A 19,324-nucleotide genomic window follows, 5' to 3' on the forward strand; every position below is an offset into this window, starting at 1 on the left:
GGGACGACACAGCAGACTGGAAACCCCTCTGCAGGCTCATTTAGAAGGGCAGCCAGCTAGCAAAGCCGTGCGTGTCTCAGCCTTACCTTTGTCTCACTGATGGAGGAGGAAACTGAGGCTGGAGGAGACGCCCTGCCTGAGGCCATGGGTGGGACACTGAGTGGTTTGCTCAAACAGAGTGTGATTGCTCAACTGCTCCACCACAGTCCTCCTGTAGTCCTCTGAAACAGCACTAAGGGCCCGCAGCTGGAGTTTCCTGGGGGCTCTAAGGACAGACAGATTCCAACGGTGCCTTGGGGCCTGCCTGCAGCCTGCCAGAATTCACACACTCCCTACCTGCCTCCTGGAGCCCCGCCCCCATGGACAGTGCTGCCCACAAGGGTGGGAAGGGGCCAAGAACTGGGGATGGCTGCTAATGGCTGGCGTCCACATTACAGATCTGGATTTCCAGCAGGGCTGGCAAGGTAGCCCAATGGCAGAGCACTTACCTAACTTACACAAGGCTTCGGGTTTGATCCGCAGCAAGTACAAGTGCATGCCTACACACACACACACACACACACACACACACACACACACACATTGGAGATTTCCAGTGCTGGCACACAGTCAGTGAGGCATCAGTTACCTCAGCGGTGAACAGTGACTATCACTGAAACAGGCCTAGTGTCAGACCTTGCCCGAGAGAACACCTCAGGCAACACACTGGCTGGGATAATCTCTCTGGGCCTTAATCAGCAGATTCATAATCTGGGGGTGTTGCCTGGAGGTGGCAGAAATGACATGAGGCCTACTGAGAGGAGGTGGGTGCTCCCCTCCTGCTCCAGGGTGAGGTCCAGCCCGATGGGGACTCGGTAGGCTGAACCCTGTAGTTAGTATAAGATCCACTTGCCTCCCTTAATGTATGTATATATGTCCAGCATCCTGTCAGGTTTGGGTGTTTCCTCAAGGGCTGCATGCAGAACTCTCAGGTGTTCCGGCCTAAACCTCAAAGACTGCAAAAGCTATGGCTGCACTCTCCTAGCCACAGATGGACTCACAGACCCTGGACAGCAAGCAATCAGCCTGCTCTTCCTGGACATGGCCAACATTCCAGCTTTCTGCGCTCCCGCCCCCTCATATCAGCCGGAAGCAGTCATGGTCTAATACGCCATCTCTTATTCAACAAAAGCCTGGGATGTCTGGCTTCAGGTATCCCTAGGTCCTCTCTGCTGCAGGGCATGGCTGGCACGCCCCACCCTCTGCCCTGAATCTCCTAGCCGAGGAGGGTGGGGCTTCTTTTCTCCCAGAGGCCCTTCACTCTATGATCCAGATGTTTTGGTACCCCCACCCCCGTTCTCCTCTCTCTTTCTGCATCTCTCCCCTTCTCCTTCTCTCTCCCTCCCTCTGTGTGGTAGCCGAGAGCCACGTCCAATAAACCTGTGCTTGCATACTTTAACTTCGCCTTGCAATTAGCTCATTCTGCCATTTCCATCAGAAGCCAGGAGAGAATGTCAGATCCCTTGGAACCAGAGCTAGAGATGATTGTGAGCTGCCATGTGGGAGCAGCCAGCGCTCTTAACTACTAAGCCATTTCTCCAGCCCAGATACCATTTCATGTCTTTCTTTTCATTCATTCTTGTTCTGTTTTTCTAGACAGGGTTTCTCAGTGAAGCCCTGGCTGTCCTGAAACTTGCTCTAGACCAGGCTGGCCTCAAATTCAGAGATACACCTGCTTCTGCCTCCAAATGCTGGGATTAAAGGCCTGTACCATCACCACCACCAGGGCAGGCACCATTTCTTAACCTCTTTAATCCTCTTCCTTCTGGAAGGGAGCAGCAGACAGAGGGACAGAGACCTATGCAGAGACACATGGTCAGCCACTCGGCCACAGAGCAAGTCGTTCTGGGTCCCAGCTAATCTTTTTAAGAGTCTCACAGTGTGCTCACTCCCTCTGAGGCGCAGGAGACACCAGGAGGGAATGCTCCAGGGTGGCACGGCACCCCTGAGGCGATGCAGAGAAGAGGGGCCTGAGAGTGGAGGCGGAGGAAGGAGGGCTGCCGCCCTTTACTCTCAACTCCTGCACATTCCATCCCTTCACACTCCACCTGGCTTCTTAGGCCAGGAGCGCTCCCAGGACACGCTGCTGAGACACAGAAGTCCTTGGAGGCAAAGCCTGCAGGCTCTGTGCTCAGACCCCTGGAGCACAGAGTGCCAGGTCCAAGCTGGGCCGTGATGCCAGCTCCTCCTGAGCACTGAGCTGCTCCATTAGCGATCCCCTCTGCTTCCCTCCGGCCTCTAGTCTGTGCTGGAAGGTCCTCAAGTAGTATCTCCATTCTCCAGGCAAAACAGCTGAGGGCCCTAGAGCGGAAAGCCACAAGCCAAGGTGGCTCAGAGAAACTGTCGACACCCTTTTCCTGGGCTGAGTGCTTAGCAGGCACCGAGCTGAATGGATTTACAGCCTCAGGGCGCGCCCTGTCCAAGGGAAAAACTTCACCAAGAGGCATCAACGCGCACGCCCTCCACCTCACTTTAATAATTAGATTAGGTGCTCACGTTCAAAGCTCAGAACCCTCCCTCCCCAGCGCGCGCGTCTAATCAGTGACTTTGAGACAGGGTCCTCGGGAACCTTCCGTTGCCACCGCGAGGACACGACCCAGCCATCCTGAAGGACCCTGGGAATTGGGGACATCAAGGTCCGAGAGGGGCTACCGTCCAGCGCCATTCCAGCAGCTGGCGTCTAGGCCCGGGCCCCGCCCAGGGTGGAGGCGGAGTCTGGGGGCGGCCCCGCGCGGGGGGCGTGTCGGGGCCGGGCCGGGGGCGGGCGCACAGCGGTAGCCCGCGGCGGAGGCGCCGGCGCGCTTTGGCCGTGTGCTAGGCGGCCCGGGCGGCCGTACCATGGAGCCGGGCACCGAGGAATACGAGCTCAACGGCGATCTGCGCCCGGGCTCTCCCGGTTCCCCCGACGCCTCGGTAAGACCTCAACACCTCCTGCCGCGGCTGCTGTGTGACCTTGGCCGGCGCCGCCCTCTCTGGGCCCTGCTCGGCAGCGGACACCTGTGGGCGGCGGGCCCTGTACGCGCGGCGACCGCACTGCGGGGTGGTGATGGTGGTGGTGGTGGTGGTAGTGGTGGCCGCTGCTTCCGGGCAAAGTGGTGCTTGAACTGTCCTGAGCGCAAGTAGTGGTCCCATAGGTCTGGGGCCAGCACGGCAGGTGGGCAGAGGCGCCGGGTGCTCTAGCGTGCTGCCGTCGCCCCACTGTGCAGAGCCCTCGTCGGGCTGGCACCGCTCCTCGGGTGGAGGAGGCTGGCATCCCGCTCCCCGGGACTCTCCTGCTTCCCACACCGCCCTCCAACTTCCAGTGCCTCCGAGCTGTCTCCTCCTGCGTGCCCTGCGGTGGGCGGGAGAGAAGCCACCGCCTCCTGGTTGGAGGCCAGCACCAGACAGACAGCTACGTCACACTCAGTGACCACACAGTCGCATGCGGCAGTGGTAGGGGAAACCCGAGGCTGGATACCCTGCTGCGGCCACGGCCTGTGAAACACAGAGCGTCACCCTCTCGGTCTTCAGGGCTTCCACTCTAGGACTGCCAAGACCTGTCTGGAGTTTGCTCTGCCTAGCCTGCCAAGGCCATGGCAGTGGTCGGAGGTCCATGTTGAGGGAACTGTCCTTCCTGACCGCTCACCTCGTAGTAGTCTACCTCCAGGGCCAGGCCTGAGCACGCCAGGGCCCAGCCTTCACTGGTACCACCCTGCATGGCCCTCTGGCCCTCTGTGACTTGTTGACTTTGGACATTCCTTCTTTTTCCGACCCCCCAGGGATGGGGGTGGGGAATTACACCCGGCTGGGATTTTCCACAAGTCTCCGAGGTGCAAAATAGACTGAAACGGAGACCTTCTGCCCAGATTCAGGCCCATAGCCTGGGAACAGGGTTGTTCAGGGCAGAGGAACCAGAGGAGCAAGAGGTGGGAGGACAGATGTCTGTCCCTAGATAAGAGGAGAAAACAGCACCAGAGGCTTGGGACCTGTTCATGTGTTCCAGCTGAGACCTGGACCCTGCCAAAAAATGCATGAACACTCTGGAGATCAGTGGGCCAGGGACACTGTGGGAGAGCTGTGTTCCTTCCGGAGGATCCTCCATCTCTCTGGGTCTTTTGTATGTGGTTCTAAAAGGAAGAAGCAATGATCTCTCTCTGTCTTTAAGGACAAGGGTTTCGAATCAGGAGCAGGTGGACCGGTGGTTTAGAAGCTAGTTTGAAGGAGTTCGTTGCCTGTCTCTGACCCTTGGCCTTGCCTCACTGTGCCTTCCCTTCAGTCCTATGTCTGTTCCGCTCTCCAGACAGCTGGGTGAGCTGTGCCTCACAAGGGCAGTCTGAGCACATACATAGGAGATATTGGGTTGGGTGCCCAGAGGTCTGTCTTGGCTCTGAGACAGAGATACCCCACCCCCACTATCATCCCTCCCCCTCCCTTGCACAATTTCTTTGAAGAGCCCAGGTAGGAGAGTGAAAGCAACTATGTCAGCTTCTCAAGGGTATGCTGCGTTGCCTGCCATGGTGGTTGGTAGGGAGCATGGGGTCAGGGAAGGGTCTCTGTGTGGTGGAGTTGTTCAAGTTGTCTTGCTGGAGGGACACAGATCTGGCCCTCTGGTGGGAGTGGAAGAGGACCCAGGCCAGAGGGAACAGGTCAAATGGAGACCAGAGGCTGGGTTTCTGAGAACATGCAGGGCTAGGCAGGAGGGTCTGCCTAGGGTCACTGGGGACAGGATGATTCTCTGAGGTGTGGCCAGCCTTGAAGGCTGCCCTGCTCAGTGCCCTGTCCCCCTTCCCAACCTCAGGATCCTACCTCCAACTTTCTAGGCCATGTCATGCCTCCTCATAGATAAACTGAGGCGTTTGTCATCTATGAGGTGGCATGGTAGTGTTTCCTCGAGGTGAAAACCGTGTGGCTCATGTAAAGGAAAAGCTTGTAGCAGAATGCAGTGCATGATGGCATTCACTGTGGAGACACTCCACAGTGTGGGAAGGATAGGACTGCTCCCAGGATGAGGACTCCAAGGGACCTCCAGTTCCCCTGTGAAAAAAGGAGCACCAGTACCTCCCAGGGGGGCTAAGGCTCAGCAGAGCTGCCCTGGTTGGTCCCCTCAAGTACATCAGTAGGGAAGCTGTGCCCATGCCCATGCTGGATGCCCAAAGCCAGTTACCCTGAGGCCGTGTTAGTATTCACAGACTAAGCCAGTTTTTGTAAATTAGCTCATTTTTACCTGGCAGCTGAGAAACAGTTAACACCAGTTTAGTGTGGAAGTGCCCATGGCTGCTTCGTGTTAGACACTGCAGGAGGGGTGTGGCTGGGACGGAGCTGGGCTGTAGCCCTGTTGTGCCTGCCCTGCTTTCCTGGCCCTCCCTGAACCCAGGCTGAGGGAGCTATGGCCCTGTGTCAGGTCTCCTGAAACATTCTGTCCTGCACGCTGGTCTTCCTTCTGCCTGGCCTCAGCTGTTAGAAGCTTCCTATTTTCCTCGTTTCTGCTTGCCTGGCAGATCCTGGGACAGTCAGGATCTTAGCCAAGTTCTAAAGGCCACCCTAGTGGGCCTCTCGGTCACTCCTGCTCAGTTCTGAGCCACAGGAAGTGAGTCTGCCCAGCCCGTGGCCCAGTTGCTGTGGGGACACCGCCTTCCGTGCTTCCTGCTGTCTCACTGGGGCTTCCTGCCTGGAATGTGTATGTGGAAGTAGCAGACACTGTGGTCTCCTGGGTATGGGCAGGGCAGGCTAGGTGGCAGGAGGCTGGGACAGGTGGCTTCCCACCATATCTGGCGAAAGTGTGGGCACGCAGCTCCTGTCCCTATGCCACAGTAACCCCCAGCATCTACTGGTGTGTGACAGGGCCTCTGAGCAGCCCAGGTTGGGGTTATTTAGAATCTATCTAGACTTGGACCACTGGGTCACCTAGGACAACATTTTGGCCTCTTGGAAGACCTGTGTCTGGCCTGGCCTTTTCTCTTTCTGGTGTCTGTGTTCACCTGCTGGTATTGCTCACTGACTGAAGTAAAGTCACTGGGGAGAGCCAGACACTGAGGAAAGGAACGTCCTAGCCAAGCTGCTTGATGCAGTGTGTCCCAGCAGGTCAGAGGCCTCGGAGCCCCACCTTAAGAAACCCCCTGCATTTTCTTGTTTGCCTGTTTCGCTGATAAGCAGTCATCCTACTGGCCCTTGGTGTGGTGAGACTGGGAATGGCGGGTGTGTGTGTGTGTGTAAAGGGTGGCACCCTGCTCTGTGGGTCAGGCTGATGGGCACAGATCCCCATAGTGCTATGCTAAGCCAGCCCTTAGGTGCCCACTCCCCTCCCACCTCAGCCGCAGACAATCAGGTGGCCCTGGGCTTTATGATGAGACCCTCACCAGTGCAGCCCCCTGTACGGGCTGACTAACCCACAGTGATCCTTCCTAGTGTTCAAAGGAAAACAGCCCACTTTGTGCCAGTTCCCAGCTGCTGCTGAGGTTTCGGGGAATTCCTGCCATCCCTGGCACACATTAACCAGTGTGTTTTCTCCCTGATTTGCCCAGGTCACTGGCACAGGCCTGGAAGGGTTTCCTAGCATGCTCAGGCAGCTAGTTAAGCCCACAGGACTCCCTGGTCTGACTGAGGGGCCCAGCCACCCTTAGATCTAGCCTACTGTGCGTCCCAGGAGAGGCCTGTGTGGCAGTCACCCGCGTGGCTCAGGATCTGACCCCAGGAGGGGAACCCTGCCAGGGTGAGCACCAGTGGTGTGTGTGCGGCCCCAGGTGTGGAGCTCACATCCTAGAATTAAATTTGGGCCCCACCCCTCCCTGGAGGTAGCCTACAAGGTCCCCTGAGACCCCATATAGGGATCCCTAGAGGAGAGTAATGTGTCCTATTACTCAGTGGTAGACAGGATTCCCAGAGGGCAGCTCCAGATATGAAGGTGGGGTGACGTGGGGGGCAGAGAGCCAGGCTGTGAGGAGGTAGAGTTTAACACCATCCAGTGGCCTGCTTTGCCATTGGGCCTGTCCCTCAGCCTGAGGCCCCTATCATCACCTTACAGAGCGAGAGGGAGGCATGAGTTGAGGCCTCTGTTGGTCCTTAGAGCTCTGCGCCATCTAATGGTATTAAGTACACAAGTTCTGTGGCACAGCGAGACACTGAGGCTGAGCAAAACTGGCTGTCCTGAGCTAGAGACAGAGAGCTCCCTGAGAACTCAGTCCCCTCACGGTCACAGCTGCCAGGGCTCCGAGCTCACACTGGAGCCTGGCCCCTATGCACTGCGTGGCTTTGGGAAGGGCCTTCCTGTGCACAGCCTCAGCTTGGGGCTCAAGTGAGCAAGGCCAGCAGGGGAACTCAGTTTGGGACTGAGAATGCTGAGAGCAGAGGTTGAGGGTAGGGATGTGAAGGAGCTCATTCATGTATCTCTGTTCCTTGTGACCTTGTTGCCACAAAGTATTTAAATGGTTCAGAATGGAAAGAAATTCTCCCCACTGCCCAGTGACCAGCAAGCTTAGTCTGGGGCTGTTTACTTCCAGTTCTTTGCTTCATCAACTATCAAAGGTTCTGCTTTCTGTGTTTGTGTATGCATACATGTATAGGCGTGTTTATCTGTATGTGCATATGTGTTATTTGTATGGGTTGTGTGACACATGCCCATACCCATATGTCACACACACACACGTAGGCACATTACTGCGCACATATGCATACCTGAGTACTTCCATGCATGTGTAAACTTCAATAGATCCAACTGCGTATACGCATGAAATTATATACAAGTACCCATACACAGCCAGGCATAGTGGTGCATGCCTTAATCCCAGCACTCAGGGAGGCAGGATCTCTTGAGTTCGAGGCCAGCCTGGTCTACAGAGCAAGTTCCAGGACAGCCAGGGCTATACCACAGAGAAACTCTGTATCAAAAAAAAAAAAAAAAAAAAAGAAAGAAAGAAAGAAAGAAAAAGAAAAAGAAAAAAAAAAGCCAAAAAACAACAAATACCTATACCCACACACCCACACAGAAGAAATAACAGGTTAAAGATACACACTCTAAGTGAAGTGGTCCTGTGCTCTGTTAGCTCAGCACCTGCCTTGGGCTTTGCAGCCTGCAGAGCACAGTAGCTGCCTGCCCACAGCCTGCAGGATTCCTCCATCCCCTGCATCTTTCATGAGTCTAGAAACAGGATCTGCCAGGGTGGCCCCAGGGGGCTGGCTGCCAACAGCAGGCCCTGGCCACCTCTTTCAGCTCCATGCCCACTCTCTGGAGGCTACCGTGCGGGGCTTTGATGGCTGAGGGGCACCAGTGGACAATGGGCTAAGCCTAGGTGTGGTGAGATCTCCCTAGGTAGCTGAGAAGGGGCCCTAGCAGGGCAGCTTGAGAGAACTGACTGACTCAGTGTAAAGAGGAAGCCAGCCACTTAAAGGTGCCTTAGAATGAAGCAGGTTGGCCAGAGAGGTGACCTCTCCCGAGAGGAGAGGGCCAGGCCCCACACCAAGGGAGTCAGGGGCCTCCAGGGAGAATGGAGCATGGGGGTGTCTGGTGGGTAGAGAGAGACCTACAGGGCCTCGTATGAGAGGTGGGAGGTGACCTGGGAAATGACCTCCAGGGAGTGGCGGGGAGTAGCTCTAAAAGCACAGAGGATGCCACCAAGGGCTGTGTACCCTTAAAGGAGCTCTGAACTGTATCTCTGTCAATTCTATGAAGACGGGCACCCCGCTCCACTGCATGCAGGGTGCTGGGGCATCTGCTGAGCACCTGCTGTGTGTTCTTGGCACCACATATCCACAAGTAGCTAGCTGTAACTGAACAGGGTGACCAGACCATCCTCCCGTAGGATGATGTTGAAGCTAAGGGTGTCGTCTGTGTGTGTGGGCTCGCACTGAGGTGCGTGAGGCTGATGCTGGGAGGTGAACCAAGGCAGGATTGACCAGACATTTGGGCACAGCCCAGGAAGGATAAATTCAAGCTGAGGCCAGCATGCTGGGACCTGTCTGCTCCCTCCTCAATTCTCTTCCTGGTACCCTGGGAGTTGTGGGGGAGTCCTAGGGTTCTTAGCAAGGAGGAGTACCTGCTGCAGAGGATAGTGAAGGCCATGGTCTTTCCCAGCTGGAGACCAGTGTGTGTGCTGAGGTTGGTGTTCTGGTTTCCTTCTCTCCAGAACCTTACTCCAGGGACTTTCCTTAGAGTAACGAGCACTTGCCAGGGTTGGGCAACAGAAGCCTTCCCTGCAAGGGCTTTGGCAACTTGCTACAGCCCCAGGGAGGCCCGGAACCCCGGAACCCCGTCCCGACCTCTCCCTGTAGCTCTCTCCAGAGCCCCAAGTTGACCCTGTCGTGCCTTGCTCCCCACAGCCAGCCCGTGGGGCTTGGAGGAACCGGCCCATCAATGTAAACCATTACGCCAACAAGAAGAGCGCCGCGGAGAGCATGCTGGACATCGCGCTGCTCATGGCCAACGCGTCGCAGCTGAAGGCTGTGGTGGAGCAGGGCCATGACTTCGCCTTCTTCGTGCCCCTTGTGGTCCTTATCTCCATCTCTCTTGTGCTGCAGATTGGAGTGGGAGTGCTGCTTATCTTCCTGGGTAGGGCCCATGGCTGCTCGCACAGCCCCGGGGATAGGTAGAGGGGCGCGGGGGTGGGGGAGGGTGGAGGCGGTTTGCACCAGTTGGCCCTCGGGTAGCCAGCCAGGCTTGTGGTCCAGGCTGCAGCTCGACACCCTCCCCCGCAACCCCACTTCCATCTGACCCTCGTCTTTGAAAGCCGAGTGAGGTTAGGGTCCTCAGGGTCTGCACGGTGAGGTCGAACAGGCGCAGGTTGCGTTCCTGCGGATGACTCACTGCCACAAGATAGCTTCTCCTAGCCGGGGGGCCTGGGCAGACCAGCTCAGGCCTGACTCTGCTGTCTGTGTCCAGTGCCAAAGAGCAGCCAAGTTATGCAAGAGACAGAGAAGAGACCCTTACCTAGGAAGCAAGGAAGAGACCTTGGGTCAAGATGTGATGAGGGACTCTGGCTTGGGAGGTGAAGAGGGGATCCTGGGGCAGGAGGTAAGGAGGTGACTCGAGTAGAAAATGAAGAGAGTCATTGTCTGGAGACAAGATGATTCTGGGCCCAGAGGTGACCATGGACCTGAATCACTGTCTCCATGGACAGGATGCCCAAGTCTTCTTTCTGGTCCAGGGTCTAACCACTAATTCCCAAACTTAAATCACTGACCATCCCCTCAGCACATGCTTCCTCTCATAGGCACAGATAGCTAGCTCCCAAACACAATCATGAATGTCCCCTCCACAGGTGACCGTAGGCATAGGAGGATAGCTGACAGGAAAGTGGGCACCAGGGCGACCTTGGTTCCTGTCCAGAGCTGAAGATGTCATCAGAAACAGCAAGAGCCCCCCATTTACTGGCAATATGACTTTGGACCAGTGAGGGGACCTTCTGGGACTTCACAGTTTGTACTTGTGAAATGGATATAGTGGCAGAGTTTAAGGTATATCAGAGGGTCCATAGACTAAGGCTCATGAGGAGTTTAGTGGTCTTGTCTTTGAAAAAAAAAAAAAAAAAAAAGCCTGGCCTGGCCTGGCATCCAGAAGCGACACCCTTAACCTGCCTGGGTTTGTTTTCCTCATGGAGAAAATGGGGAACATAGTAGGTAGGGACATCCATGCCTAATTTTAGCAAAACAGGCAGTTTTTCAGTAAGGTACAAAGCCCTGAATATGGCCAAGAGCCCTAGCCACTTTCATCCAGGTCAGGCTTCCCTGGACAGCATCGACTCCCTCTCCCCCACAGTCAAGTATGACCTCAACAACCCAGCCAAGCACGCCAAGCTGGACTTCCTTAACAACCTGGCCACGGGACTGGTATTCATCATTGTGGTGGTCAACATCTTCATCACAGCCTTTGGGGTCCAGAAGCCTGTAGTGGACGTGGCACCCCGGCAGTAGGACACCCAGGTGAGTTGGGAGGAGAGGCTGAGACCTGCTGCTGCCACTGCCATGGAGGTGTGCAGAGTGCGGTGGGTCCTGGGCCAGCCATGCCCTCACATTCACCTGAACACAGTCCTTGATGCTCCATGGGGATGTAGGTCATCTGGCCAGGAAGAGGGCACCAGGCCTGTGGGACCGTAGCCCCTGTCCTCCTGGCCTCTACTCTTTGTGGATGTCTCCAGAGACATCAAGCTCTTGGTGACTGCATGGCCTGCTGCTGCTAACAGCCAGTAGTGGCTTTTTGCTAGGTGGGTAGCCATGGTCACTACTGACTGGCTCTTGTCACTATGACGGGTGTGGCCTTTAAGTCCTGACAGGGACAAGGAACAGTGTACTCACTGCGGAAAGGGCTGCAGCACTTTTGTCCATGGTGGGCAGACCATTACCCAAGGCTGAGAGGTCCTGATGCCCACAAGCTGGTCACCAGCATGGACTCAGCGCCCCTCCAGCCCGGGGCACTGTTAGCTGGCCTAGCCACACACAGGCCTCTCTTTTTGTCTTTCCAGAATCCTTAGAGGTACCTGACCAGCAGCCCAGCTGTCCAGAGCCCTGCAACTGCCGTGCCCTCAAGGCATCCCTCTCCTCGTGTGCAGCACTCCCCTAAGCCACCAGAGCCCAAGCCGGCCACCACTGGACCGTGGTCAGGGATAGACTTCCATCCAGCTGTGACTGCTGTGTGGGCGGCCACCCTAGGCATGTGGGAACTGGACACAAGGCCATGAAGATCAGAACTGGACAGTCCCACGGAAACCAATGCTCAGAGAATAGTCACTGCCCACCCAAGGACATGCAGCAAGTCTGTGACCGGGCTTGATGAGGAGCCAGCACTGGCCTCTGTCTCAGGACATTCCAGAAGGACCAGGATATACCCCTCCCTTTGCTGATACCCAGTGTCCCCACATCCCATGGAGCCTGCACAGGTCACCCTGGAGACGGCTGCCTCTGCCGTTCCCCAGCCCAGGGACCTTGGACAACCATCAGTACCTGTCGGTTCCAGTAGTGGCCACTGGGTCCAGCCGCAGTGCCTGGGCTTGGCTGGCATCAAGAGGCAGCTGTGCCCCTGGGGGCTGCAGGTCATGCTGGTACCTTCTACCAGTGACCTGCGAAGAGCCCCAGCTCCCTACTGGGAGTTGGCCCCATTTTTTCTAATCAGGAATGACAATAAAGCTATGTGCTTCCCTGCTGGGTTCCATGTGCCACTCTGTCCTGGGACACCATCCTCCACTGCCAGACAGTCCCTCCCTGTGGGGCCCTCAGCATACTCCAGCCAGGGTATCCTCTCTGGCATGCTTGGTTGGACTCTTAGCCTTCTTCCTGTCTGGAGCTAGGTTTTGAGACAGAAGTTGGGATCTGAGGCTCAAAAGCCCTTACACTGAACACAGAGAAGTTTCTTTTTTTCTTTTAAGTTTGATTGATTATGTATAGTGTTCTGTCTGCATGTACACCTGCATGCCAGAAGAGGGCACCAGATCTCGTTATAGATGGTTGTGAGCCACCATGTGGTTGCTGGGAATTGAACTCAGGACCTTTGGAAGGGCAGCTAGTGCTCTTAACCTCTGAGCCACCTCTCCAGTGACACTCTCCCCCGCCCCAATCAAGAAGTTTCAAGAGGGGCTGGCAAGATGGCTCAGTGGCAAAGTGCACAAACATGTGGACCCACGTAAAAACCCAGGTGCAGTGGCATGTGCTGAGGTGGAAGGTGAGGCAGCCAGCCACGCAGTGAACTCCAGCTTCAGCAACCTCTGGTCTCAAAAACTAAGGTGGTGAGTGAGAGAAGATAACACCTGATTTTGACCTCCGGCCTCTGCACACGTGTGCCACACTATGCCCTAAGTATATACATCGCTCACACACACCCACGTACGCTCTGCAAAGATAGTTCATGGAATTCCCCCACGCAGTGAACATCCTACCAGGCATATTCTCTGCTGGTCTGGAGCCTGTCCTGCTGGACTTCTCAAGATTCGGGAGGAACACAGGTGCCTAGGTCCCAACTGCTACATGGTCAGAGATTGGAGTCTGCCAGTCTCCTGGGTGCAAGGCCCGAAAGACGCTGCAACTCTCTGCGCTTTGCCTGCTGACTTTGCATGCCAAGCGCTAGAAACAGTCTTTGCTGACCTTCCCAGAGAGCCTGCTTGATGCCCTCAGCGACATGTACACGGCAGACCACATGCCCGGGGCCTGTGTTATTTGTAGCAAAGTAAGACTAAGCCTGCTCAGGTTTCCACATGCCCCTTACTAGCTGTAACACTAACAGTGTCACCAGCCCCTCTGAGCTCTCGAGGTGGCTCTCAGGCCTGCTCAAGTGAAGGAGCTCAAGGATGGAGGCTGCCCAGAGCACCTGTTAACTGGCGTCTTTGAGGCTCTCTGGCTGCCCTGTACTGGGGAAAGGCGGCTTGTGTGAGCCTGGGAAACGGCCGTGTTCTTGTCTCCAGTTACCGACTGTGGCCTGGGTGGGCTCCCGTGCGTGCTCTCTGCCCCTCCAGCACACACTGTTTGATGGTGGCCCACCTTGAGCTGGCACGTGGGCACATCTCTGCGCTGACTGTTGGACACTTCCTCCAAGGTGGCTCAACCCTGCCCATGGCCAGCAGGGACCCTCTGCTCGGGAGGGGGTGGCCTGAGAGCCTGTCTCCTATCTTACCTAGAGGTGTCCCTCACCTGCAGAAGTTGGCTTCCAGGCCCTCCTCTCCTCTGCTCCGTTCTAACCGCTCTACCTCCCAGCCCCAGCCCTTCATCTGTCCCACTTCCCTCATATTGGCGATGTATCTGAGGCCTAAGACCCACCCATGCCTGATCCCCCCCGCCTCTGCGCCCCAGCCAGCTTCTGCCCTCCCTAAGCATCCTTCCCAAGTCAGAGTGAGAGACCAGGGCTTCCCTTCAAACCCCCACTCCCTATCTAGCCTTCACTAGAGGGCAGGAAGTCCCTTTAGAAACTGGGGCCTAAGACGTCACAGAAGCCCCTACAACCTTGGGTGTGGCTGACCAGTCAGGTATCCAAAGTTATGGACAAAAGAAAGCACTTGTGGGAGAAATGGTCAAATCCCTCTGAAATATCCAGGGGAAACAGTGTTAGGATGCATGCCTGTGATTCCACTCAGTGGAAGCAGGAAGATCAGACATTCGAGGTCATCCTCAGCTACCCAGTAAGCTCGAGGTTATCTTGGACTACAGGAAACCCTGTCTTTAAAAAAAAAAAAACAAAGTTCCCAGGGAAAAGCTGAGTGCAGGGGTACACACTTCTGTGGTCCTAGCTACTCAAGAAGCTGAGGCAAGAGTATTGATTGAGCCCAGAACTCAAACTCAGAACTGTGGGGTGCACACAGTAAGAGGCAGGATAGAGAAAGACTGCAAAAGAGCTGCAGACACCAGAGACCTGTGCAGCATCTGACCAGACCTGGCTTGAGACCACACCTCCTGGCCCTGTGTGCCCAGTGTGGCCCCCAACATGTGAGCTGGCCAGCAGCCACCTGCATGCCCGGGCTCAGCAGCCGGATGTTGGCCAACACAGGGCTCAGTTCCTTCTTCATCAAAAGAGGAAACTCCTGGATGGGAATAGGGGGCCTCCGTAGTGTCTCACTGAGGCTAGCCTGTTACCCAGGACAGATTCCCTGGTTGGGGTGGCTCAGAGTGAGCATGTAGCTCTCCGCCAGGGACCTTGATGCCCATGGTGAGCCGAGGACCCCTCACAGCTTGATCCGATGGGCATGTCCATATTCTCCACAGCCCCTCCCCCTTTGGTGTGTTCTTCCTGCTCCCCACGGCCCTGTCCTTGGACGACTCCCCCACACTCAGACATCTTTGCCAGCTGCCCCCACCAGCACTTAGCCTGATGCAGGGCCAACACTGGTACCCAGAGAATAGGAGTTACACCTGCTGGGTCTCCTCAGGGATTCTGCTGGAGCTGGGAGAAAGGGTATATTCCGTTCTAGGCTTTTTACTCTCCATGCATGTATGTGTGGCTGTGTGTGTGTGTGTGTGTGTGTGTGTGTGTGTGTGTGTGTGTGTGTGGCGGTGACAAATGTCCACATCAGGTGTCTTCCTCAACCACTCTCCACCTTAGTTTTTGAGGCAGAGTTTCTCAGTGACCCCAGGACTCACTGGGGCCAGCCAGCAAGCTCCAGGGGTCCTCCTGTCTCCACTTCTCCAGCACTGGAATTCCAGGCATGCACTGCCATGCCAAGCTTTGAACGGAGGTTTTGGGGTTCAGATCCCCCTGCTTGCCCAGCTGAGCATCTCCCCAGCTCCCTTGCTTCCCTTGTGGTGAGGCCTTGGTCTGGCCCAGTCCTCCCCCCGGGTCCCCCACAGCCTGTGGCAATCCTGGCTGTGCTTAGCATTGCTAGTTTTACAGCATTTCTGTCTTCACCATGCGTGTCCTTTAAGAATCTCCGAGGGCAGCGGGTCTGGGCTGGGAGGAGGGCCCATTCGGACATGCTGAGGGGGTCCTGAATAGCTGGACTACAGGTGTTTCCTTCTCCCCACACCTGTCACACTCAGTCACCCTCTCCTTACCTCCCCAAGCTCCAATTTCCCACATGCCTTCTCCTCCCTCCTGATGGCACTGGGGCCGTAATTCCATTTTCCTGCCTCACTGCTTTCATGACTTTCTGTTGTTCCTTCCCAGATACTTAATTTTGGGAAAGCACTGACTCCTGTGCCACTAATCTGGAAGGGGCTCCCGGAGGACCCCAGCTGTCGCCTTCTGCACTCTAGCCTGCTGCCTTCTGCCACCACCCACTCTCAAGCCAAGGTGACCCCTCCCTCACACCCATGGTACCTGCCAGGTCCAGTGCAAAACGGGACATGAGGATCCCTGAGACACAACCTTGCTCATTGCCCTGATGCCTCGGAGCCTCAGCAAGGTAGTACCAGGATCTTGTTATCAAATTAAGATTAAAGGGAAGCTGGATATGGTGGCGAGCACCTTTAATCCCAGTACTTGTGAGGCAGAGGCAGGCAGATCTCTGTGAGTTCAAGGCCAGCCTGGTCTACATAGCAAATTACAGGCCAGGCAGGGCTACACAGTGAGACCTTGTCTCAAAATACAAAAACAAACAAACAAAAACAGAAACTGACTTGGGAGAGGGCCCTGTATTGACTTCATCAGTGCCTCTCCAGGCTAGGCCATGCCATGCTACCCTCCTGTTGTCTAAATGGGGTCTCTATTCTCTCACCCACTGTACAAATGAGAGGCAGAGAATTGGGCAGTGATGGGACCGAACAGTGTCCCTCAGCTCGCCATCTCCCTGAGTGCCCTTCTGAGGCCAGTGGGAAGTACAACAGGCCCACCTGTCCCAGATCCTCATCTGGTCTGGAAGAGGGTCGGTGTCCAGGAGCCACTGGAATGAGCATGGTGGTGTGTGGCTGATTGGTGGTGGAGAGGGGACCTTGGCAGGGGAGCCATCTGCAAGGGAGAGATGGCCCAGCGGCAGGTGCTGACCCAGCAGGAACTAGAAGTAATGACACCACACAAAAGCAGAGTCAGAGCACCCCCAAATCATCAGCCTAGGTTGGGCAAGAGGCAGATGCACTTCCGGGCTCTAACCTCACACGTGCCCCGTGTCCTCACTGACCCATGTGCAGCCTGCACGGCACCCCATCACGTTCTAGCCACTCCACTCCAGAAGCCCCTCCACTGTCTCCCTCCCCTCAAGCGCCCTGTGCTGGGAGGGCTCCTCCATTCTGCTCTACCCCACCAGCCTTTTGCCTTCTGGGAACACTGCCCAAAATGCAGACCCTGTTCTCACCCGAGTGAGTGTCCAAGACAGCCTCAAGGAGTCAGGGACATCTTCCCCGGGACCCGAAGGATGTGTGGGGGACAGATGACACCGAGTACCCACAGGGGGAACGGCTTATTCCTTTCGGGACCCTCTGGCACTGTACTGCGATGGCTCGAGATCTCAGTTGTCTTGTTCTGCAAGGGGCATCAGTGAACGAGTGTCCAGTGGAGACCCTTGCTGAACTCATGGCCTGAACTCATTTTATGTCACACACACCAGGTGGCTGGAAGGAAGGGCAGGGTCTGAGGGGGACGCTGAGGCCTAAGCAAGAGGTTTCCTTACTGTCAGATTCAGCTTGAGGGAGAAGTCCTGTGGAGAGCCAGCCCAGCAGAAAGCAGCAGCTGAAGTCCAGGATGTTGAAAGCCTCAGGCTTTGAGACTAGCTGTGGAACTGGGGCCCAAGTGGCTGGGACACTCTTGGAGGGGCACCCAGGGACAGCCTGTGTTTGGGAGCTGGCAGGCTGACGCCCTAGGGTAGGCCTTTAGAAGGTCATGGGTAGGAGAGAGTCAGAATCCCGGGAGGCTGAGTGCTCAGTCTACCCTGTGGCCTTGGTTCTCTCAAAAGGGCTCGGTCCGAGGAGCTGTGCTCGTAAGGGGGGCACAGAGTAGGGCTCCTGTGTTAGAGGGGTTCAAACTGAGGCTTGGCGATTAGCAAGTATGTTTCCTGCTCCTGCACCTCTGAGGTGGGCCAGGGAGATGGTAACTAGGCACCTTCCCCAAACCCATTCTCAGTGGGCACAGCGTGTCCTGGCAGATGGGTAGGCACCGAAGAAACAGCCTTCCTTCACCTTCGCCTGCAGTTCTCCGACGGAGCAGAAAGGAGCATGTGCGTCATACCTGCAGGGCACCAGCCTAAGGGCTTGGGCGGGCTACTCTGCACGGCTGTGAGCAGAGCTCTCTCCCTAGCGTTTGCTGCTCTCAAACAGCAAATGGAAGTCCTCCCTAGGGGCCTAATACCATACCCGCCTCCCTGCATGTTTGGGCTGTCTCAGTCTGAACATGCCTGGGTACTTTCCAAGACATACACGTGTGACTCCGGAAACTCAGTGGAAAACACAGAATCATGATGACTCTGCCAATTGACAATGTTGTGTTTCCTCTAAAAAGGCTGATGGGGAGGAACTGGCAGGGGAAACGCTCAAGAGCGAACTTTTCATGCACCCTGACCCAGGCCCATTGGTGTCCTGACTCAAGTTCCATGGCTGATGTCTGATGTGAGTGTTCATGCAAACCGACCTGCGTACGGGCGCATTTGGCATACGTGGGCGTGAGCATGTACACGCATATAGAACGAGTGTGGAGGTACAGTGCACATGTATGTAAGTTTGTGTGCATGCTGCCATACGGGACTACCTTCTGCGCCAAACTGCCACCATCTTCAGTAGTTTGGCTGCTCACAAAAGCTCATAGGGCTGGGCTTCTTGGCTGCTGACTTCCCTCAGAGAGGGGAGGGTCATTGAACCGGGCTCTGAGTATACAGCTACCCCTCCCAATCAGATATATGCAATCCTGCCTAAATGCTTGTGGTCACAGGATCTAGGTGTCGGGTGCATGCGTGGGGAAGGAAGCACCATCTCTGTGTCCACGGGGGAGCCATGCTTGCTTGCTGCTGACCTTCCAGTGCAGCTGACATATCGGCCCCTCCCCTCCTGCCCATCACTCCTCACCCAGAGGTGCAGCCAAAGGCAGAGCACCCAGCTGTCAGCTTTGTGTGCTCACCCTCCTGGCATCCACAGGGACTTTTCTAGGACAGATCCTCAGACAGGATGGACATAATTCCTCAGTCAAAGGAACTAGACAGACAGAGACCCTGAATCTAGGATGCCTGAACAGCTGGATAAGATCCCAGAGAGGTGTGTGAAGAACCAGTGGGGAGGACTTCAAATACACCATGATTTTTTTTTTTTCATCTCTAAAGGATCTAGAAGGTTCTATGAACTGCTTGCTCTGTCTAGATGCTCTCCCACCTGGTCAGGGTGTCCCTTGCAGGTCAGTGGCAAGGACTGTTTCCTAGAACATCGCACACAGCCTGGGCCTGGTCTCTGGCCACACCCAGCCCATCTATGGCCACACTGACCCCGTCGCCACACTTGATATTGGATAGCAACCGGGTTCAAGGGCCCAGCTCCTTTGGAACTTTACTTTCCAGGGCATAGTAGATGAACAAGGCATGGTGGAGGAGCTGAGACTTGGTGACAGGACAGTGACCACCAGGCAGAGGGCAGGGACCCAGGGAGGTGGGTAGGACTGCGAGTCTTCCTTAGCCCATCTCCCTTTTTCCTGTGGCTCACTTCCTTGAGGGGAAAGTGAGGATAAAGCTCCACGACTTCTCAGGCTTTCAGGGGAACCAGTGTTTCTGAGTGTTCCCGCTCCCGGACTCTTGTCATCTACTGCTGTCCCAACTACCAGTGGCGAGGCCTGGGATTCAGTCAGTAACAGGGAGGGACTGCCATTCTCCCCATATTGGCCTGTGGGCTAGATCGCAAGGCCAGCTGACGGGGGCACCGAGGACACCCAGGCAGGAAGAACCGGGAAGGCTAAGATGCAGCAAGGCAGGGGGTGTGGGAACAAATGTGGTTAGGG

The 19,324-nt window shown here is 55.9% G+C and overlaps 1 protein-coding gene across 1 annotated transcript; it reads left to right on the plus strand.

Annotated features, from left to right (window-relative positions):
* The first annotated feature begins 2,810 nt into the window (after positions 1-2,810).
* Ninj1 (ninjurin 1) lies at positions 2,811-12,142 on the plus strand. Its single transcript, XM_055595274.1, has 4 exons — positions 2,811-2,952; positions 9,331-9,559; positions 10,766-10,929; positions 11,469-12,142. The coding sequence occupies exons 1-3, from the start codon at positions 2,878-2,880 to the stop codon at positions 10,918-10,920; spliced, it is 459 nt and encodes a 152-aa protein (XP_055451249.1). The 5' UTR covers positions 2,811-2,877; the 3' UTR covers positions 10,921-10,929; positions 11,469-12,142.
* Positions 12,143-19,324: the final 7,182 nt, after the last annotated feature.

Source organism: Psammomys obesus, unplaced genomic scaffold (genome assembly GCF_907164565.1).
Source record: "Psammomys obesus unplaced genomic scaffold, mPsaObe1.curated_primary_1811, whole genome shotgun sequence".
Taxonomy (NCBI): Eukaryota; Metazoa; Chordata; class Mammalia; order Rodentia; family Muridae; genus Psammomys; species Psammomys obesus.